Genomic DNA, 22,569 nt, shown 5'->3' on the forward strand with positions numbered 1-22,569 from the left:
GTTTGTCATTCTTATGTAGAACCTAGGGTGTTCAAAACATTTCTATAAATGTTTAGCCTCCTCTTTCATAAATGGCCTTCCGACTGGCCCTTTTTGGGTTTATTTTTCAATTGGTTTCAATCATTTTGTGATATCGCATATGCAAAATTTAATTTCATTCCTCTTTTGATAAATAAAATAACACATCATTTTCTACGAGCAAAAAGGAAAACCTAGATATTTGTTAATCAAATTTATCACTCTTTACATGTTTATAGTTACAGATATGTATCATTATTATTTAAATTAATTTTAATGTGATAAGCATACTATAACATTTTGCTGAAAATTTTGTTTGTATTTTATCAATAAAAACAAAACTACAATATAACAAATCCAATTGGATACATTTATTATTTTTATTACTTTTTATTTTTTAATTGAGCCAACATTATGTTTTATTATTAATTTTTTATTTAATTCTTCATTTAACAACAACTAACATCTGTCCCATACTAGGGTTGTAAGCCACCTCATTTATTATTTTTATTACTTTTTATTTTTTAATTGAGCCAACATTATGTTTTGTTATTATTTATTTATTTAATTCTTTATTTAGCAACAACTACATCTCTCCCATACTAGGGTTGTAAAGCACCTCTCAGTGCATAACATTGTGGTGTTTAAAGATCATACAATAAATTTAACCAAATTTAAAGCCAGCTTATAAGAGTACATCACACCTGAGAATATGGTGGAACCACCTATTTTGTTTACAAATTTTAAGTTGAACTGTGCTTAAGGCTATTCGACAATTAACAGGTTACAGTATCATCTGATCTTCAACTCAAACTAACCATGTAAATAAATAAAGAAGAAAATATTTTCGAACAGACATCACTACAAATTGTATCGATGACCGTTAATCACTGACTTCTACTTCCTTCAGGTATAACAAGATGATCTGCGAGCATGAATGAAAGATTTCGACCATTGACAGGTTTCAGTATCATCTAATCTTCAACTCGAACAAACCATGTAAATAAATAAAGGAAAAAATATTTAAGAATGGAGATCACTACAAATTGTATTGACCCTTAAATCACTGACTTCTACTTCTGTCGGGTATAACAAGATGATCTGCAAGCATGAATGAAAGATCATGCATTTCAGAAAGCAATGACTCCACTATTTGTTGTTTGGAATCATCACTTGAAGACACTTGGGGCATGGCAACCATTGAATTTCCGATGCTCAGAGAAGCAGAGGCAGCCTTGGCTTGGGCATTAACTTTCTTGTCTTCTACCCTGCAAAAGATATCATGTTGTCAAATTATAGCACCATTAATCTCATTCAAGAACAAAAAAATCAGAGTTTCTATAGTTTATCGTTCTCTTTTCAGACATGATCAAAACTAGTCCTGAATGAGCAGCATCTAACAATCTGAGAACATGTAATAACATGAATTAATATATATGCTTCCATGTTACTTTGAAATCTGGATTTTCTAAATCCTACATATAGTCGGGAAACTTCTTTTCTTTTTTACTATATTTAATTTCAGTTTATAGTATTTTTGAAGACTGGGAGCTTGTTTCAAAGCATATAGAAACTAGTTTTGATCAACATGGTCATGGCAGGTTGGTAAAGCACGAGTGTTTTATGCCCCCCGCTAAGATTCAAAATTTAAATCCCTAGCAGACACGTTTCATCCCTCGTGACTCTCACCCATGCCCATTTCATGTGGTTGGGGCCAAGTGCAAGTCCTGGGAAATTTTGGTGGAGTAGATAACCGAGCCATGTCTTCTCAGCGAAGGGATCTTTCTGAAATGTTGTAAGCTGGCTCCACTTCATTGTAATGTTCAGAGATTGAGGAAAGGCATGTTTGTTGGACAGTGATAATAGAAGCATCTTGTTGAAAGAAAATATCGTTTCTAGTACAAACAGCATGTCATGTTGCTTTTGCGAAGAAGGCTTACTTCAACTGCAAGTTTTCAGTGTCTATACATTCCTTTCAAAGAATGCCTGATCCCGTTTTTCCACAGTTTTAGACCTACCTTTGTGATTGTGTAAGTACTGTGTCAACATAAATTAATAGAAAGTGTTAGCTTTTGGGGTTACTCTGAGATTGTTTACACCATGTTTGGGGTGATTCATGAACTTTGGGGTGCATGGTGTATGTTCAGCCCCTAGCTGATCTGAGATGGATTGATACATTGAAGATGGTCCATGACAGATTTGCACAGTGGAGATAGCTTTCTTAGTGATTATATGACCTCGATTAGGTGTTGGATTGGTATTCTTCTCTCAGGCACTGGAGTTCTCTTGACAGTTTGGTGGACGCTCTTCATTATGGCCACATGAAGAGTTTGCTTGCTTGGACAATGCCCTAATTGAGAGGAGTGTCACGCATCTTGGAGGAGGTCATGAAGCCATAGATAACATGGGATAACTTGAATTCTTGTTTGGAAGCTTGGAGTTCTCACAGGGATGCTTGGGCTACAACAGTGTTATTGAAGGGGTGCCTTACGCAATAGAGTGCAAAGGCTTAGGGGCATCAATGGAGTCTTTAGAGGCCTGTGATGGAGAGATATAGGCATACCTTGCATAACTACGTCATCTTGGAGCCCTTATTATGTACATCACCTTGGAGTATGGAGACATGTACTTTGAAGTGGAGCACTGCACTTTCTTTGGCCAACAAGTGCTCGTTGTAGGTTGCTTGTAAAGGCCTATTCCCACATTGTATTATTGGCCTCCCTTACCTCTCATATATAGAGAGGAAGAAGAGAGTTCTTCTCATTCATCATCATCTTTATACTCTTCTCGTTGTAATTGTCTTCTAAGAGTGATTTGCAAGGGTTTATGAGTTCCTAAGGAAACACTACGAGAACCTATAGAAGGGAAAGAGGACATGCTAGTTTGAAGTTTGCTCTTGTAACTAGAGTTTACTCTTATGGAATAGACATTGGGGATGATCATTCTCATCCATTATTACATACACCTATCTTGTATTCACTCTAGAGTTGAGAAGTGACCTGGGGAAGAGTGTGCACAAGTCTTCTCTCTCGTCGTTTCACCTGTAGTTGATCTCTCTCTCTCTCTCTCTATGTTGCTAGGGTTTCTTGGCCTTTTTGAAGTATCTTGGAGCATCTTGGAGATCTAAAGTTAGGGTTTATCCAATGGAGGTTTGAGATTGAAGTTTTGTGATAAAGCCCTAGAGTATAATTGTTGACAAGAACAAAAAGAAGAGGACATCTTAACTTGGAGGACTTAGAGTGTCACGCATGTTGTAACTCCCTTGTTGAGCTAGCGTTTTCTTGTTTTCCCTAGCTAGGGTTTGGAGAGCCAGTGGACTTCTACTATCTTTGACATAAAGCTATGGCATGCACATGTACTTCAGCTTTAGCATATTAATGAAGCTTTCGGCCTGTCCAAAACATGTGCAATTTCCATATTTGATTATCAGCCATATATGTTCATATATTTTTATTTATAACTATATCTGTCTTGATGATTGAGATAAGTAAAATTCAGGAATTTAAGGGCTGTTTTGCTGCAGAAATACAGACGTTTATTGCTGTTATAACTGTAAATGTGAATTTTCAGATCTGGTCTATGTGGGATAAGTTGCCCTAGAGGGCTGAGATTTATCAAGATAGTTTAGTTTCTTTTCTCCTTCAGTTGCCTAGACGATTGGGCTGTTAGAAAGTGAATTATTTCCATTTGTTTAAACTCTATTTCATAACAGCCCTATTGATGAAAATTCATATGGTGAAAATATAGGAAATTTATAGTCAAAGAGGTGAAAGTTCTATTTCGCATTAAAAGATTTAGCTTCTAGGAATTCCTATAGAAACACTACACTTTTATTATCTCATAAACCAATAAAGAAAATGCTAATTAAATCTTCGAATAGCTTTCAGATATTGGAATTTGCACAATGGCATGCATTTTTATCACAAGGTGATAATAGGAAGTAAATTAAAAAATGCTTTCTAGTACAAACAAAATCCCGTACCCATTCAATGTTGTCAGGTTTACAACTCAACATTCAATATAATCAAACATACATCAAGCAGAGGGCACTAGGAATTTACACTCAAGAAACCCCTAGATGGGAAATTTATTCAATCAATCAATTCCTATGTGTTTCTATTGTACGATTGATCCTTTTATATAGCTTTAGGTGACCATAACAAACATGTCATAATTACACATGTTCAACTATCTCCACAACTATTTCCAACAATATCTCCATGAATATCTTAACTTGATCCTCATCCCTAACCTGGCTAAGTGATTAAGTTGAGTGATTCTCCCTGTAAAACACGAACTTCCCCTTCGCTAGAGGCTTGGTGAGAATATTTACAACCTGCTCCCCTGTAGGTATGTATTGCAATCTTACAGCACCTCTCTAGACCATGTCTTTGATGAAGTGATGCCTGATCTCTATGTGCTTGGACTTATCATGAAACATTGGATTTTCCAAAAGTTTGATGCAACTTCGGTTATCACAGTGTGTCACTATAGGTCCCATCTCAAGATCAAATAAACATGTGAGCATCATGCGAAGCTAGATGGCCTCTACTGAGCTAAGTGCCACAAAATGTTGCTTCCTACTAAACCACGAGATCATTGCAAACCCCGCGCTAAAACAACACCCGAAATCTACTACTCACTGGCCAATCAGAATCTGTATACCCCTGCAACTATACTCTGCAAATTCTAACATGCTTCAGCCCAAAATCCATTGTACCACGAAGGTACCTCAAAACATTGCTTCGCTTCCACCTAATGAACCTACCTCGGCTCCACCATAAACTGGATAAGTGCGTTCACTACAACACATAAATATGGCATGGTATTGACCAAATACATCAAGGACCCAATAAGCTTCCTATACAAAGTGGGATCCACCAACTCACTCTCGGAAGCATCAATCGTCCTCAAGTTGGTGATCATGGGTGCAAACATCGGTTGGTAATCCTCCATAATGAATTTGCTCAAAATCTCAACTACATACTTGCCCTACCCCAAGGAAAATCCCTCTTGGCTACTGCCACACCTCCAATCCCAAAAAGTAGTGCATGAACCCAATATCCTTCATCTCGAACTCCAAAGTAAGGTCCTCCTTGTGCATCCCAGTGAGCCTCTCAGACCCCGTCAAGAAGCGATTGTCAACATAGAGGACCAAGATGAGCAACTCATCCTCAACAAGTACATAGTATAAAGTTTGAGTTTGCCCCACTCTTAGTGAAGCCCAATCCACAAAGGTACCCATAGATTATGGAGTACCATGCGCACGGTGACTGCTTAAGTGCATAAAGGGCCTTCTTCAATCTGCATACATGGGACTCCCTCCCATGCACCTCAAATCCTTGAGGCTACTCAACATACACCTCTTCCTCAATCACCCCATTGAGGAAGGAAATCTTCACATCCATCTAATGTATCCTCCACCCCATCTCTGAAGCAATAGATATGACCACTCTGATAGATGCATATTTGGCAACAAATGCAAAGGTCTCCTCATAGTCCACTCCCTCCTGGGAGAATCCTCTCACTATGAACCTTGCCTTATACTTCTTGACGTTGCTATTTGTTGCATGCTTGATCTTATAGATGCATCGAGAAGTGACCATTGACTTCCCCTCAGGCCTTGGCACTATATCCCACACATCGCTCCTCATGATGGAACTATACTCCACCATGGCATCCCTCTAGCCCTACTGATCTACTACCTCCTCAAAAGTAGAAGGCTCGAAATCACTAATGTTGCACCTCAAGGCCATGTAGCTAGAAAGTCTAGTTGGTGGTCTACTCTACCTAAACATCCTGCTAGGAGCCTCCACATCCTCCTCTACATCTCTCAAAGTCTGCATGACCCATCTCAACCTCCTTCCGGTAGAGCTAGAAGGAACATCTCGTTGCTCCTAAATTGAAGGCTTTGTCCCTACAGCTAGTGTTGTTGGTCCCTCCTAAACCTTCAAAGCCTCTCGCTCCTTCTCCCCTACCACCACCAGCCCAGTATCATGCAACCTCCTAAAGGTCCTACTACCCTCCTCGAATATCATATCCCTATTGATGATGACTTTCCTCTATGCTGGAATGTGGACCCTGTAAAACTTAGAAACGTCATTGTAGCCCACACAGATCCCTCTCAGAAGAGGGCTCTAGCTTAGTCCTCTTCCCTAATAGAATATGGAAAAAAACTAGATTACCAAATACAAAAAGGTGGCTCACCTCCAATCTCACTCCTGTAAAAGCCTCCTCAAGAGTCTTGTCCTCCACCGCCCTGTGAGTACTCTTGTTTTGTAGGTATACAATTGTATTGCAGGCATCCGCCCAAAAGAACATACGCAAGTCCTAATCATAGATCATTGCTTTCGCTGCTCCAACTATGGTCTTGTTCTTCCTCTCTAAAACCCTATTATGTTAAGGGTTGTAAGGCACTATGAGGTCTCTCTTGATTCCTGCCTCCCTACAAAAACCCTTCAACTCGTTGGAGGTATACTCACCCCTGTTGTCTGATCTCGCACCTTGATCTTCTTCCCAGTCTAGTTCTCCACGAAAGCTTTAAACTCTTGGAACCAACCAACGACCTCATCCTCGGTCTTCAAGAAGTAGATCCATGTCCTGGAATAGTCATTTATGAATGTCACAAAGTAACTAAACCCTGTGATCAACACCACTAACATAGGACCACATACAACCGAATGCACCAAGTCCAATACTCCCTTAGACCTGCACCAAGTCCAATACTCCCTTAGACCTAGTCTCATTGTGAGGAAAAGTTGCCTTGGCATGCTTGCCAAACGCACATCCATAACACACACCCTCTACTCCACCCTAATCTCCAAAAATATCATGCAACATTGGTAAAGCCCTATAGTGTAGATGTCCCATCCTCCTGTGCCAAAGCTCACTTTGGTTGTCACTATCATGCACCAGAGTTGATCCGGATTTAAATAGGAATGCAACCAATTACAGAGATAACCATAAATACAGAGATGCAGCAGAAATAATACTTCATTTCATTATCATAAAACACTGAAAAATGCTTACAAACAGAAATTGAAATAAACTAGCTTGGGCGATGGTAGCTTATCTCTGAGAAGAGATGTGGCAGCTACATGCCTTTGAACTGCGTTACAATGAGGCTCAAGGGCCATTTTATTATTGAACAATAAGAGCAAACCCTAAACAACCAGAACCCTAACCCGAGGAGACGTAACACCAACAGTTTATGGGCCCCGTTGGAGTTAGTGAGATAACCAACTTCCCGCGATCATGACTTGGTCATATTATCTCTGCTTGACGCGCATGATACCCAATTGGAAAGATCTCTTCGAGGACTACAATGCAAAAGACAATTTTATTAAAAAATCGATGGTGGTAGATTGACAAAAAAAGTTGTTTAGGGCCTCAAAACGGCTCCGGAAGTTTAGGACCCGAAAAACTGCTAAAAATAGTAAATTGTGCTACAATTAAGGAAACTGAAAGAGACAGTTGTGGGGGTCCATGTGGGATAGGCGGGTGACCACCAACATCCACCTGGATCATTCCTCCCCCCTTAGGAAGCAATGGTCCCCATTGCGTTGAGTGCCTCCATGAGATGGGGAAAATTCTGCTGAACTTGGTCCCTGGTGAGTTGTTCTACAATCTCTGATATGTCTAGTAATGGTGGGAATCATGCTCGAGGGCAGTCCACATTGAACACTCGGTGCAAGCCAAAGAATGGGAGAATGTTGTGCTCCAAAGCATTGTTTCCCACAGCCTTGGTAATGGTGTAAGGACCATATCGGAGTGGTCTGAGCTTTTGATGGGCTTTTATAACGCATTCTTTCTGCAGATGCAACCAAACTTTGTCGCCCACTTGAAACATGTGTGGCACCCGATGTTGATCATGTCGACGCTTGTACTTGGCATTTTCCATAATAGAGTGCGATATATCATCCTGTTGGGTAGAGGTGCTCTGGGAGTCAGATCGAACAAATGCTTGACTTGACAGTGCAATGGTACCCCTGTGGGTGACGAGAAGATGTCCCTGTGTTCTTCCATAATCGTATCCACCTGCTTCTGCTGCGTGGAGGAACCCTTCCCGGGGGCCATGGATGTAGCTACGATATTCGCCTTACTTTGAGAGCAAACCAGAAAGAAAATAAATTTCCTAGTCTCGGAGATGATCTTACTGCATTTCTTAGCAGAGATCAAAGAGGTGGCGGTAGATGGGGCTACCTCCGGTATCTTGTATAATGAATTACCCAAAGAAATAATAGCAGCACGAGGCCTTGACTCATACATAGCATGTCGCTTCCACAAGTATGGTTGGCCTAATAATATATCACAAACATCAAGAGGTGCAACATCACACAATACCTCATCTGTGAAGGGCTTGATGCTGTAGGGAAGGCGGCACTGCTAGCGGACTCGGAGATCTCGTCCTTGGTGAAGCCACCCGATGTTGTATGGTTGCGGGTGTGGTATGGTCAGTAGGCCCAGCCACTTCACGACCTCTGCTGAAATGAGGTTCTTTTGGCTGCCACTGTCAACAATGAATTGCAGTGGCAAACCCTTCACCCACATTTGTGAGTGGAAAAGATGCTCCCCCTCCTCTAGATCTTCGGGCTCATTCTTCTGGATCTTGGCGGTGGCAACAGTGGCGCTAGGCTCCGCATCAATGATCTGCTTCCCTTTGTCATTCCTCTTGTCGAGTTCTAACTCAGGGTCAAAACATGCATCTAATTATGAAGCCTTCAACTCGGCCACCAACGACTGCTTGGCCCAACACTCACTTGTGTTATGAGTGGGGCTCTTATAGAATTCACACCACTTTCCTGTGTCCTTCTTTGACTTCGTGGTGTTGTTCTTTTCTTGTGGCTTCGACGGGTTGTCTTGGGTCACACTGTCTTGGCTTTGTCCTTGGTTTTGCAGTTTGGGGAAGCCTTTTCCTTGCTTCGGATTTGCAGATCCAAAGTCTCACTTCTTATGTTTAAACTTCTGCTCAATCTTGACAACATATCAGTATACCGTGCCAAGCGAGGAGATGTCCAGGAACTCCATCTCGTCCTGGATGTACCTGTGTAGGTAGCCACGGTACTTGAGAACCAAATGCTTCTCAGAATCCTTGATACCCAACTTCGTGCGAAGGGTATGAAAAACATTGGTAAACTCTGGCACATCTTGGTCCCTTCCCTGTCACAGCGTTGTCCACTTTATGTATTTATCCTCATAGCTCCCGACAAGGTAGTACTGCTCCTTGATGGCATCCCGGAACGAGTTCCAAGTGGGTGCGGTTGAAAACAGTGAGTTCGTACTTTCATCCTTCTGCTCACAGTAGGTTTCCCACCAATTCTTGACGTGGAGGGCTGCTTTGAGAAGTGCAAAAGTGATCTTTTCCCAGCTGGAAAAATCATGAATAGAAAAATAACCTTCCAGCAGATTTAACCATTTATCTACGGCATCTGCGTCTATCTAACCCTCAAATATGGGGATTTCAAAATTATCTTGTACCTTAAAGGTTGTGGCGTTTCTATTATGAAACTAGCTCACAAATAGAAAAGAGTGATCAATGCCTTCAAAATAAGCCTCTTCGAGGGGGCAACCTCCTTTACATTACACAAATGAACAATTCTTGGATGATACAAATCACAAGACCTCCTTTCTATATATAGGAGTCTAAGGGGTCATAATATAATCAGAGCCGACATAACAATAATAATGTAAGGGCATAAAAATAACAATAGTGGGCTTCTATGGGACACAATAATAACAATATGGGGACTACATGGGCACAACAATATAATAAGGGGGTTGCGCTAATAACAATAAGGGGTTACACTAGTACAGGGACCTAACATGCCCCTCTCCTTCAAAAAGTGTTGTCCTCAACGCTTGAGTAGTTCTGAATGATTCCATATAATATTTTTATCCTCCCATGTGGAATTTTCAGCAGATAAGTTCTTCCACTTGATGAGATACTCTGAAATTGATTGATTTTGTAGCTGTCAATTTCTTGTTTCTGTGACGGCTTCAGGTTCCAATATGATTTTTCCTTCCTCGTCAAGTTCTCGCAATATTATTTGAACTGGGATATTATGCAACTTTTGAATGAGTGGCCACACTTCTTTGTCATTGTTCCATTCATCCCTTGCTTCATTTATCCAATCTGGTTAGATAACAGAAATAGCACAAAACAATACTTCCACATCCTCATTCTTTCTTGAGAGTGCATCTGCAACAACATTTTGCTTCCCTTCTTGTAGATGATTTCAAAGTCATAACCCAACATATTTGTGACCCATCGTTTTTGTTCTTCTGAAAATAATCGTTGTTCTAAAAAGTATTCAAGACTATCATGACCCATTTTTACCTTGAAGTGTCTTCCCATTAGGTAAGGTCACCATTTCTTAAGTGCATATAGTATTGCCAAAATTTCCTTCCCATAAATAGATTGCTTGGGGGACATTTGTTTGTATAGATGTAGCCATAAAAATACCCAATCGCCTACATCAAAACTTCTTCCACTGCGATGTTGATTTGCTTCTTGTTTCATTCGATTCTGCACCAAAGTGGTGTTATCTTTTAAAATTTGGAGAACTTGTTGTTGATGCTTGATGTGATCTTTCACTGCTTGAACTTTTTTCTTCTTGATATGCCCTTCTATCTTGAGAGTTTGAGGAGTGGTAATTTCTGCCACTGCATTACAAGATATGGTCGGATTCATTTCTTGATGCTCGATGTGATCTTTTACTTCTTGAACATTTTTCTTCTTGGCATGTCCTTCTATCTTGAGAGTTTGAGGAATGGTAATTCCAGCCAAAGCATTACAAAATATTTTCGGATTCATTTCTTGATGCTCGATGTGATCTTTCGCTTCTTGAACCATTTTCTTCTTGATATGTCCTTCTATCTTGAGTGTTTGAGGAGTGGTAATTCTTACCAATGCTTTACAAGATATGTTCGGATTCATTTCTTCTTTCTCTGGGGTTGGTTCCTGGTGTATATCCTCTTCTTTTGATGTTTCTTGATCATTTTCTTCCTCCTCTTCACAATCTATGTAAAATAATTTCTACTTAGCACACTTGTGACCTTTAGTGTATTTGCTATCACAACTATAACAAAGCCCTTTTTCTCTTTTTTCTTCCAAATGTTGTCGTGTAAACCTTGTAAGTTGTGGAAGGCTAGGAGCAAAAACACTTCCATATTTATAGTTGTGAGTGGTAGGATTCCTTGTTTCCATAATTCTGCGTTCAATTTTTCTTGCCCACCTAAATGCCTTCTCCAATGAATCAGGTTCCCAAAGAGCAACCTCATGTTGAATGTTATCCTTTAAAGTCCCTATGAAGACATCAATCCTTTGCTTCTCTGGGATGTCATTTACCCTTATATTCAATTTTCGAAGTCCTCAATGTGCTCTGCCATTGAACCCTTTTGTTTGAGATTTATCAATTGGCTAAAGAAGGTGTTACTCTTTGTATCCTCATAATGTGCCATCAATTCTTCCATGAAAATTGACCAAGTGACAAGTGGTTTACGAGAGCAAAGCCCTTTATACCATAAAAATTGATTCAGTTCTAAATATAAAGATGCAATATGTACCTTTTGTAACAGTTGTACACCATGTAGATCAAAATATTTCTCCATCTGTAATATCCAATTTAGCGGATCCTTGCCATCAAACTTCCTCATATTGTTTTTTCTTGATTTTAGGAGCTCGATCTTGAATCTGCTGTATCTCTGTAATTTCTTATGTCCAAGGTCTGAAATTGCTCCCTGCAGTAACCCTCTGAGTCCTCTTTCTAACCCCACAACTCTGATCAAGATTGGATTCTCCAAGGAAGAGTTATGTCAAATCTCCCAGGATGACCTGATTATAGAATGGTTCAGTAATGCGAAATTGTACGAAATGCCACGTGTCCCTATTTGAACCTTAGGATCTGAAACCGACTAATAACAATAATAATAATATGGGGACTATATGGGCACAAAAATATAATAAGGGGGTTGCACTAATAACAATAAGGGGTTACACTAGTAGTATAGGGACCTAACCGCTTCCAGAGTAGCTGTTGGAAGCAGATGCGCCGCCCCTGGGTAGCCGCTAAAGGATCTGGGCAATTTTTTCCATCATCGCGTTCCATTGTCGCTCGAGGTCTTCTTCAAGCAAGATTTTGATAGGATCTCCTGCCCCCTTGTCTTTCTTTACATCTGCCATGGGAGGCCGTCGGGATTTGCGAGGTTGGTCTTGCAAAGATTCGACTAGTTCAAGTCCTAGCTCCTTATATCCTAACCTTGTTGGGGATATGCAAAGACAAACAGAGAAAAAGCAGACCGCTCGGATACCACTGATTCGGATTTAAACAGGAAAGCAACCAATTATAGAGATAACCATAAATACAGAGATGCAACAGAAATAATACTTCATTTCATTAATGTAAAATACTGAAATATGCTTACAAACAGAAATGGAAATAAACTAGCTCAGGCGATGGTAGCTTATCTCTGAGAAGAGATGTGGCGGCTACATGCCTCTGAACTGCATTACAATGAGGCTCAAGGGCCCTTTTATTATTGAACAATAAGAGCAAACCCTAAACAACTAGAACCTTAACCCGAGGAAATGTAACACCAAGAGTTTATGGGCCTCATTAGGGTTAGTTGGATAGCCAACTTCTCAGGGTCGTGACTTGGTCATATTATCTCTGCTTGATGCGCATGATACCCCATTGGAAAGATCTCTTCAAGGACTACAATGGAAAAGACGATTTTGTTTTAAAATCGATGGCGGTAGATTGCCAAAAAAACATCATTTAGGGCCTCAAAACGGCTCCGGAAGTTTAGGACCTGAAAAACTGCTAAAAGCAGTAAACTGTGCTACAATTAAGGAAACTGAAAACTGAAAGAGACAGTTGTGGGGGTCCATGTGGGATAGGCAGGTGACCACCAACATCCACCTGGATCATTCCTCCCCCCTTAAGAAGCAATGGTCCCCATTGTGTTGGGTGCCTCCATGAGATGGGGAAACTTCTGCTGAACTTGGTCCCTAGTGAGTTGTTTTGCAATTTCTGATGTGTCCAATAATGGTGGGAAGCATGCTCGAGGGCGGTCCACATTGAACACTCAATGCAAGCCAAGGAATGGGAGAATATTGTGCTCCAAAGCATTTTCCTGAGCTTTTGATGGGCTCTTGTTAGGCGTTCTTTCTGCAGATGCAACCAGACTTTGTCGCCCACTTGAAACTTGTGTGGCACCCGATGTTGATCATGTCACTGCTTGTACTTGGCATTTTCCATAATGGAGTGGCGATATATCAGCCTATTGGGTAGAGGTGTTATGGCAATCAGACCGAACAAATGCTTGACTTGGCAGTGCAATGGTACTCCTGTGTGTGACAAGAAGATGTCCTTGTGTTCTTCCACAACTGTATCCACTTGCTTCTGCTATGTGGAGGAACCCTTCCTGGGGGCCATGGATGTGGCTACGATATTCCCCTTACTTTGAGAGTGAACCAGAAAGAAAATAAATTTCCTAGTCTGGGAGATGATATTACTGCATTTCTTAGCAGAGATCAAAGAGATGGCGGTAGGTGGGGCTACCTCCGATATCATGTATAATGAATTACCCAAAGAAATAATAACAACACGACGCCTTAACTCATACACAGCATGTCGCTTCTACAAGTATGGTTGGCCTAATAATACATCACAAACATCAAGAGGTGCAACATCACACAATACCTCATCTGTGAAGGGCTTGATGTTGTAGGGAAGGCGACACTACTGGCGGACTCAGAGATCTCGTCCTTGGTGAAGCCACCCGATGCTGTATGTTTGCGCGTGTGGTATGGTTAGTAGACCCAGCCGCTTCACAACCTCTGCTGAAATGAGGTTCTTTTGGCTGCCATTGTCGACAATGAATTGCAGCGGCGAACCCTTCACCCACATTTGTGAGTGGAAAAGACGCTCCCCCTCCTCTGGGTCTTCGGGCTCATTCTTCTAGATCTTGGCGATGGCAACAATGCCGCTGGGCTCCGCATAAATGATCTGCTTCCCTTTGCCATTCCTCTTGTTGGGTTCTGACTCAAGGTCAGAACATGCATCTAATTATAAAGCCTTCAACTCGGTCACCAATCACTGCTTGGCCTGACACTCACTGGTGTTATGAGTGGGGTTCTTATGGAACTCAAACCACTTTCCTGTGTCCTTTGACTTCGTGGTGTTCTTTTCTTGCGGCTTCAACAAGTTGTCTTGAGTCACACCGTTTTGGCTTTGTCCTTGGTTCTGCAGTTTGGAGAAGCCTTTCCCTTACTTTAGATTCATAGATCCAAAGTCTTGCTTCTTCTGTTTAAACTTCTGCTCGACCTTGACGGCATATTGGTATGCTATATTAAGCGAGGAGATGTCCAAGAACTCCATCTCATCCTACATGTACCTGTGTAGGCAACCGTGGTACTTGAGAACCAAATGCTTCTCAGAATCCTTGATACCCAACTTCATGTGAAGGGTATGAAAAACATTGGTAAACTTCGGCACATCTTGGTCCCTTCCCTGTCGCAATGTTGTCCACTTTATGTATTTATCCTCATAGCTCCCGACAGGGTAGTACTGCTCCTTGATGGCATCCCGGAACGAGTTCCAAGTGGGTGCGGCTGAAAACAGTGAGTTCGTACTTTCATCCTTCTGCTCACAGTAGGTTTCCCACCAGTCCTTGACGTGGGGGGTTGCTTTGAGAAGTGCAAAAGTGATCTTTTCCCGGCTGGAAAAATCATGAACAGAAAAATAACCTTCTAGCAGATTTAACCATTTATCTACGGTATCTGCATCTATCTGACCCTCGAATATGGGGATTGCAAAGTTAACTTGTACCTTAAAGGGTGTGGCGATCCAGAGTAGCTGTTGGAAGGATCTAGGCAAAGTTTATCATCATCGCATTCCTTTGTCGCTCGAGGGCTTCTTCAAGCAAGATTTTGATAAGATCTCCTGCCCCCTCGTCTTTCTTTTCATCCACCATGGGAGGCCGTTGGGATTTGTGATGTTGGTCTTGCAAAGATTCGACCAATTCAAGTCCTAACTCCTTATATCCCGACTTCGTTGGGGACATGCAAATAAAAACAAAGAAAAAGCAGACCGCTCGGATACCACTAATCCGAATTGAAACAGGAACACAACCAATTACAAAGAACCATAAATACAAAGATGCAACAGAAATAATACTTCATTTCATTAAATGTAAAATACTGAAATATGCTTACAAACAGAAATGGAAATAAACTAGCTCGGGCGATGGTAGCTTATCTCTGAGAAGAGATGTGGCGGCTACATGCATCTTAACTGCGTTACAATGAGGCTCAAGGGCCTTTTTATTATTGAATAATAAGAGCAAACCCTAAACAACCAGAACCCTAACCTGAGGAGATGTAACACCAAGAGTTTATGGGCCCCGTTGGGGTTAGTTGGATAGCCAACTTCCTGGGGTCGTGACTTGGTCATATTATCTTCGCTTGACGCGCATGATACCCTGTTGGAAAGATCTCTTCAAGGACTACGATGGAAAAGACGATTTTAGTTAAAAATCGATGGCGTAGATTGCCAAAAAAAACGTTGTTTAGGGCCTCAAAACGGCTCCGGAAGTTTAAGACCCAAAAAACTGCTAAAAATAGTAAATTGTGCTACAATTAAGGAAACTGAAAAAGACAGTTGTGGGGGTCCATGTGGGATAGGCAGGTGACCACCAACATCCACCTTGATCAAGAGCCTTCACATGCTATCATTTTAACAGATGTATGTTGCTCTCCTTCATCCCTATCACATGTCTCACACTGGGACCCGCTCCTCTAGGCCTCACAAAAACTTCATCTCCTATGAAGTTGAACTCAAGTCCCTTATCCACCATGGTCGATACAAGTTAACACCCCTCACTTCCATCAGACTCCTTGAGTCTTGCTGAAACTATATGTTACTATGTTGCCAACACCTTCCACTACATATCTCGATTATCTCCATGCTCTACATGGAGATATTGGTGCTCCTTGGCTAAGTTGGTAAAGAGATCTTGACATCCCATCATATGAAGAGGATCTCCATTGTCCACAAACCACACACCATCAGTGATGGTGCCAGAAAAGCAAGAGATCAAAACAAACTCATTTTCAAACTTCTCAGAAAGCTCATCCATTTGCTTTGTTGTTGCTATAAAAGTTTTCCCTTTGCCTTTTCTATGTTGGCTCACTCTCTGACATAATGAGCAAACATGCAATATGCAAAGCATTTAACTTTACTCATGTCCTTTTTCCCATGCAAAGGTTCTCCACCACCCTTGTCAAAGCTAGTAAAGAGGTCTTGAAATCCCATCATATGAAGAGGATCTCCATTGTCCACAAACCACACACCATGAGTGATGGTGCCAGAAAAGCAAGAGATCAAAACAAACTCATTTTCAAACTTCTCAGAAAGCTCATCCATCTGTGTTGTTGTTGCTTTAAAAGTTTTCCCTTTGCCTTTTCGTTGTTGGCTCACTCTCTGACATAATGAGCAAACATGCAATATGCAAAACATTTAACTTTACTCATGTCCTTTTTCCCATGAAAAGGTTCTCCACCACCCTAATTTTGCTTTCCTTTTTCCTTGCCCTTCATCACTTGCCCAACAATAGAAAATTTCTCCTCATCTCCACCCTTCAACTGCCCACCAATCATCGAACTTTCCCAAATCTCCCTCTGGGTAAAGTCATACCACAACCAATTCCAATCAAGAAGTTGTTGCCTAGCAAGGATCCCCTCCACAAAAGTGGTCCATTGATTCACACAACCCTTCAAAGCTACTTTACAAGCTCTAAATCATCCACGAATTGCCCCAAAGTTGATAGTTCATCGTGAACCTGTTCAATCCTCGTGAGATAAGAAGTCTCAGTCTAAGATTTGTTCATGTGAATGGTGTTTAGCTTCTCCCTTAGCACCATCTTCGTGTTCTAGTTACTACAATAGCATAGGTTGGTAAAGAACATCCACATATTATGTGTTGTATCATTTCCTGTTATGTGAAGGATCACGTGATCCTTCACACCATCCAAAATATTGCCTTTAATTCTCACATCCTTCAACCCATAGTTGCAGGAATCGCCCCCCCCCCCGCGGATCCTAAGCCGGAATCGCGTCCCGTACGGAAGCGTTCCGGAACCTCCAGGCGAAGCGCGATTCCGGTTTTCATGAAGCGCGATTCCGGTTTTTTAAAACGATTCCTGGAAATTGGGTTGCGTTGCCCCGGATCCGCGCTTCGGAGGGCGCTTCGGGCATCCGGAAGCGCCACGCTTCGGGCCCGGAAGCGCACGCTTCCCGAGCGCTTCGGAGCGCTTCCGGAAATTTCCGCGCGGGCAGCCAATGAAACTTAAATTTTTTTTAATTTCTTTTAAAAGTTAACTTAACTTAGCATGAGGGGGTGGGTTAGGGTGAGTTTAGGGTGAGTTTAGGTGAGGAATGAAAAGCATAAAGCTCCCATTCATTCCTCATTTTCTCACTTTGAGTTTATGAGAGTTGGAGAAGAGAAGAGAGGAGAGGAGAAGAGAAGAGAGGAAAGGAGAGGAGAAGAGAGGAGAGCTTGGAGGAGTGAAGAAGGAGGAGCTAGGAGAAGGAGGAGGAGCTTGGAGCAAGAGCTTGGAGGACTTCATCTACAAGAGCTAAAGAGGTAAGTTCAAACCCCAAACTCCCTTGTTTTTTTGAAAAAAAAATTGTATTTTTCTCCTCCCTCTCCTACTCTTTCCCATTGTTTCTACTTGCTCCTTTATTTACAGGTTGTCCACCACCTATATCCATATTCCAAGATGGTGTTCTTTTGGCTTCTATGTATCATTCCACTCTTGGTTTTAATGATGGCAAGGGTGAGGAATAGAGGGGAAGAGGAAAGGGATGAACTTGGTCCTAATAGTAGTGACCCAATGTATGATGAGGAGGAAGGGTTTGAAGAGGAAGGGGATGAACTTGAAGGGGACACTGAAGCACAAGATGGGAAAGGTACATCAACACCCTTGTGGAACTATGTGACCAAACTTGATGGGGGAAAGGGTGGTGGATCTTACAAATTTGTGTGCCCTCATGGTTGTCATGGAGGAAAACCATATACGGGTTCATATACCCGTCTGAGGAGGCATCTTTGTGGGGTGCTGGACAGTGATGAAAAAAAGGGTTCTGTGGGGGTACAAATTTGCCCAAACATTTCAACTGAAGAAAGAAGAAAATACATCCAAATAGAGATGGCTGCACAACAAAAAAACAAGAAACAAAAAACTCATTCTGAATCAAGTGCAACCTCTAAATTTGGTAGTTGCCCATCTCCTCATGGTACTTCTGCAACCTCTGGAGGTAGAAGAACAATAGGGGATTTCCTTAATGTTGCTGGGAGGGATGATGTGGATGGAAAGATAGTCCGTTTTCTTTGTGCTTGCGGTGTACCATTCAATGTGCTTCGCTCTCCCTATTGGCATGACATGGTAAAGGCCATCAATGAAGCCCCAAAAGGATACAAGGCCCCCAACTATGAGAAAGCTAGAACAGTGTTATTAGAAAGAGAAAAAGCTAAGGTTCAAAGAGCTTTGACACGTTTTACACATGAGTGGGTGGATTCTGGGGTATCCATTGTATCAGATGGGTGGACAAATATTAGAAACCAACATTTGATAAATGTTCTTGGTGTTTCTTCTAGTGGTGCAGTATTTATTGCATGTCATGACTCCTCCTCCATCAGTGCAACTGCACAAAACATTGCAGATCTCCTATTGAAATCAATCAAAGATGTTGGTCCGAATAATGTGGTTCAAGTGATCACAGATAATGCAGCAAATTGTAAGGCAGCAGGAAAAATTATTGAGCGTACTCATCCACACATCTTTTGGTCTGGGTGCCTGGTTCACACATTGAACCTTTTGATGCATGATATTGTGAAACACAAAGATTGTGGGTGGATTGCTGAGGTTTACAGGAAAGGGAAGCAGCTCATTAAATTCATCACAGGGCATACAAGGGTAAACTACTTCTATGGCACTTACTCCAAGTTGCAATTGCTTAAAATTGCAAAGACAAGATTTGCTAGTTATTACCTCACCTTTAGGCGGCTAGTGAGGGTGAGACAAGCTTTAACTAATCTGGTGTGTGCTGATTCATGGGATGAAATTAACACTGACTCAGATGGTGCTAATGCAGTCAAGGACACTGTTCTTGACAGTTACTTTTGGTCACAGGTTAAATATGTTTTGCAATTCACCAAACCAATTTATTACATGATCAAGTTTGCAGATTCAGATCGACCAGTAATTGGGGAGGTGTATGAGCAAATGGATAGCATGTTGGGGCAGATTAAAGACAGTGTTGAGCCTAGAGATACCACCTTGTACAATTATATTCGTGTAGAGGTGCAAAACCGATGGGAAATGTTGACAGTTGCTCACTTGCTAGATAAATCATAATATGCTCTATGTTTTATGTTTTATAATATGCTTAAATGTTTTATGTTTTATAATATGCTTAAAAATTTGATGTATGTTTGTAATAGCTAGAATATAGATGATTGTTGTACATACTAGTAACTACAATGGAATCATGGATGCCATATCTATCTTGATTTATGCAAAAATATGCATGTTTTCATGTCTTCTACAATTAATTTGGTATTTGGGATGTTTGTTTTGAGTATAAATGCAAAAAAATATAAAAAAATATATATATATAGCAGACGCTTCCGCGGACGCTTCGCTTCCTAGATTTTTGGAAAATGACGCTTCCGCGCTCCCGCTTCGTGCAACATTGCTTCAACCTATGCTCTGCTACTTGTGTGGCATCCATAAGAACCTAGATCTTTGTGCTTGCAAACTCCCACAATCCATTCGACTTGAGAACAATAGAAATCCTCTCCTTCCATGGACTGAAATTTCTAGCCCTATCCAACATGTCTTCATACCTCAACCCTGATGCTACCATACTATTGCTTTAGCCACAAAATCCTAAAAAAAATAAACTACCATCAAAATCATTGTTCTCCCATCTTCAAAGTTTTAGAGCTCTAATAACATGTTAGATTTTTATTATCACCCCTAATCAATTTTATCTCAACAATTAATACAAAACCTACAAACTATTTCTTGCAAATAAATTCTAAATTGTTGTAAAATAAATACACTGATATTCTAACCCAGTAAATTAATTTGCAACAAAATAAAAATGAGAAATCAATGACATGCAACAATAGAAAAATTTACCCACAACACTTTTCCTTCACTTTTATTAAATTTGGAAAATATTGTGTAAGACCCACAGAGAAATACAGAAATTATTAATGGTTCGAGAAACCTATGACACAGTTTCCCAAGGAAAATCCACTTGGAAAAAAAATGACCTTCTGCTAAAAAATTTAGCCTACAAAGAAAATAGGCCTGCTACCCAAACTCGGCCCCTGCACTGCTATACGGTTTGACTCAGTCGCACGTGTGAGCTACGACCTCTATTATCGCACACATGAGCCGCGGCCTCCTCTCAGTGGCACATGTGAGCCACGATCTCCTACTAGCCGCATATGTGAGCCATGGTCTCCTCACAGTCGCACGCGTGAGCCACTGCCAACAACTCAACCTCCTTCTCTCCAACTTGGCCCTCAGTAAATTCCTCCTCTCTCCTTAATCAAGTCGAGCCAACCTCTTGCGCAAATCTCTCGCTAAACTGTTTGACCAAAAATTGTCTTTCGCCTCATCAGTAGGCTTATTTAATGGTTTCATTTAGCCAAATCCCTAAACCTAATCTCCTAAGTGATCAATGGCTAGGATTAAATCTTAAGATCAGTTGAGATCAATGGTTGAGATTATATCATCTAAGAAACTTACTTATCATTAGACTTAGACCTAATAATTCTCGATAATTAATTATTGAACTTTTCCTAAGTTAAACTTAGGAAAGAAATCAAAAATCTTTTACACCTCGCATGCTAGCACCCAAAGAGGCAAATCGAAGTCTTCTCCATGCTAAGACACAAATCTAGAAGAAGACGTTCTGCAACTACAAAAATCAACAATATTTCAATTACTTATTTTACCTTGCTTCTACTACTTCATTTTTCTTTTTCTTCTTTTGTTGTTTCATGTTTCTTAGATTGCCACTTGCCACTACATCTTTTCTTCATGCCCAAGTTTCGATGTCGAGCCTTCTTTCATCTTCTCTTGCTTTCTTTCAACATCCTCTTCTCCTTGCATCCTCCTTTGGTTGCATAATCTCTATCAAATCAACCTCTTGCTATGCTTCATCGATGTTTGTTTTGTTGTTTCTTTTGTCCATGCCCAAGACTTAAGAGTCCATGTTCTTCATTCTCTATCTTCTACATTTACTCTTCTACCAATTTCTTATGTCTTGCATAATTCTTCATCTAACTCTCCCACTTAAATACCTGCATAGAAATGTTTCTTCTTGGAGTGTGCACAATGTCCAACAAGGTATCCTAGGGCAATGGATTGCAAACTTAATTGACACACATGTTATGATTTACATCACTTAGCTTGGCTCAACTTTGACTTTTCATATGGCTTGACAAAGGCTTCATTACATAACCATGATCTTTCGACTCACATTTGGACTTGACTATGAATTTACTTGTCTCTAGATTCATAGCTTAATTTTTACTTCAACTAAACTTGACAACTTGATTTTTCCTCCTCCCAAACTCACAACAATGTATTCATGACTTGACAAACTCTCTATTTTCAATGCACCCTGCGACTTGACCACAAATTTAACTTGGGTGTAGGGTAAACACCAATCATGCACCCCAAACTTCTCCTTCCAATGACCTCTTAGAAGACTAAGACCACATGGTCATTACAAACAACTTTCAAATATTCTCTAAGTCCTTCTACAGACTTGGTAGATAAGAACCTTTTTAAATCAATAAAATTGACCATGAGTATAACAGAAATCAATAAAGACTAACCATAGCAATTAGACAAATACACAGCATTGCAACCTCCAACAATACAACTACTTGACTTGTAATCTTTCCTTCAACTTATTATCGTCAAATTGCACTTTTTCAATAGAAAGATAAAAACTATTCCACCATTTCTCTCAGTTTCTCATTTCTTCCATCCAATTCTCATGATCCTCTTTTCCTTCACACTGCAAAATCTTTGATTCTGATCTATTTGTATTAACAACATATGCAACCTAGACCTTATTGTCCACAAGGCACTTGAAGTCAATGCTAGGCTTATCTTTCTTATAGGCCATGCCAGAGACTGTTTCTGTTAAATTTAGTTAACAATGGTATGTTCTATGCTTAGCACAATTACTTCAATGTACTTTAAGCAGCCCAATGACAATTTCCAAATTAGTTTCCAATAGCAATCACATTAACCATAAATCACATTGACAGTAACTGTAGATAGAACATAAAATAAAATGCAAAAGACAAGCCAAGACAAGAGGACACCAGATTTGGCGGATGCCAGGGAAAAACCCCAATGTGGGGAAAACCCTTTGATCAATTCTTCTTATTATTATATCAAATGTTCAACAGAGATAAAGAGTACAAAAAGTCAAAGTCAACTTGCCAAATCAAA

General features: G+C 40.6%; 1 protein-coding gene across 2 annotated transcripts in view; it reads right to left on the bottom strand.

The window, feature by feature from the left end:
- Positions 1-729: 729 nt before the first annotated feature.
- Positions 730-22,569, bottom strand: part of LOC149146061 (uncharacterized) — a 72,867-nt gene continuing 51,027 nt past the window's right edge. For both annotated transcript variants that reach the window (XM_089449595.1, XM_089449596.1), the window contains exon 3: positions 730-1,286. In XM_089449595.1, the coding sequence (XP_089305721.1) occupies positions 1,082-1,286 (205 nt within the window). In that variant the 3' untranslated portion in view covers positions 730-1,081. The remainder of the gene's footprint in view (positions 1,287-22,569) is intronic.

The sequence above is a fragment of the Pinus tabuliformis genome, chromosome X (assembly GCF_031772625.1).
Source record: "Pinus tabuliformis cultivar Carrire ecotype Pingquan chromosome X, CPIR1, whole genome shotgun sequence".
Classification (NCBI taxonomy): domain Eukaryota; kingdom Viridiplantae; phylum Streptophyta; class Pinopsida; order Pinales; family Pinaceae; genus Pinus; species Pinus tabuliformis.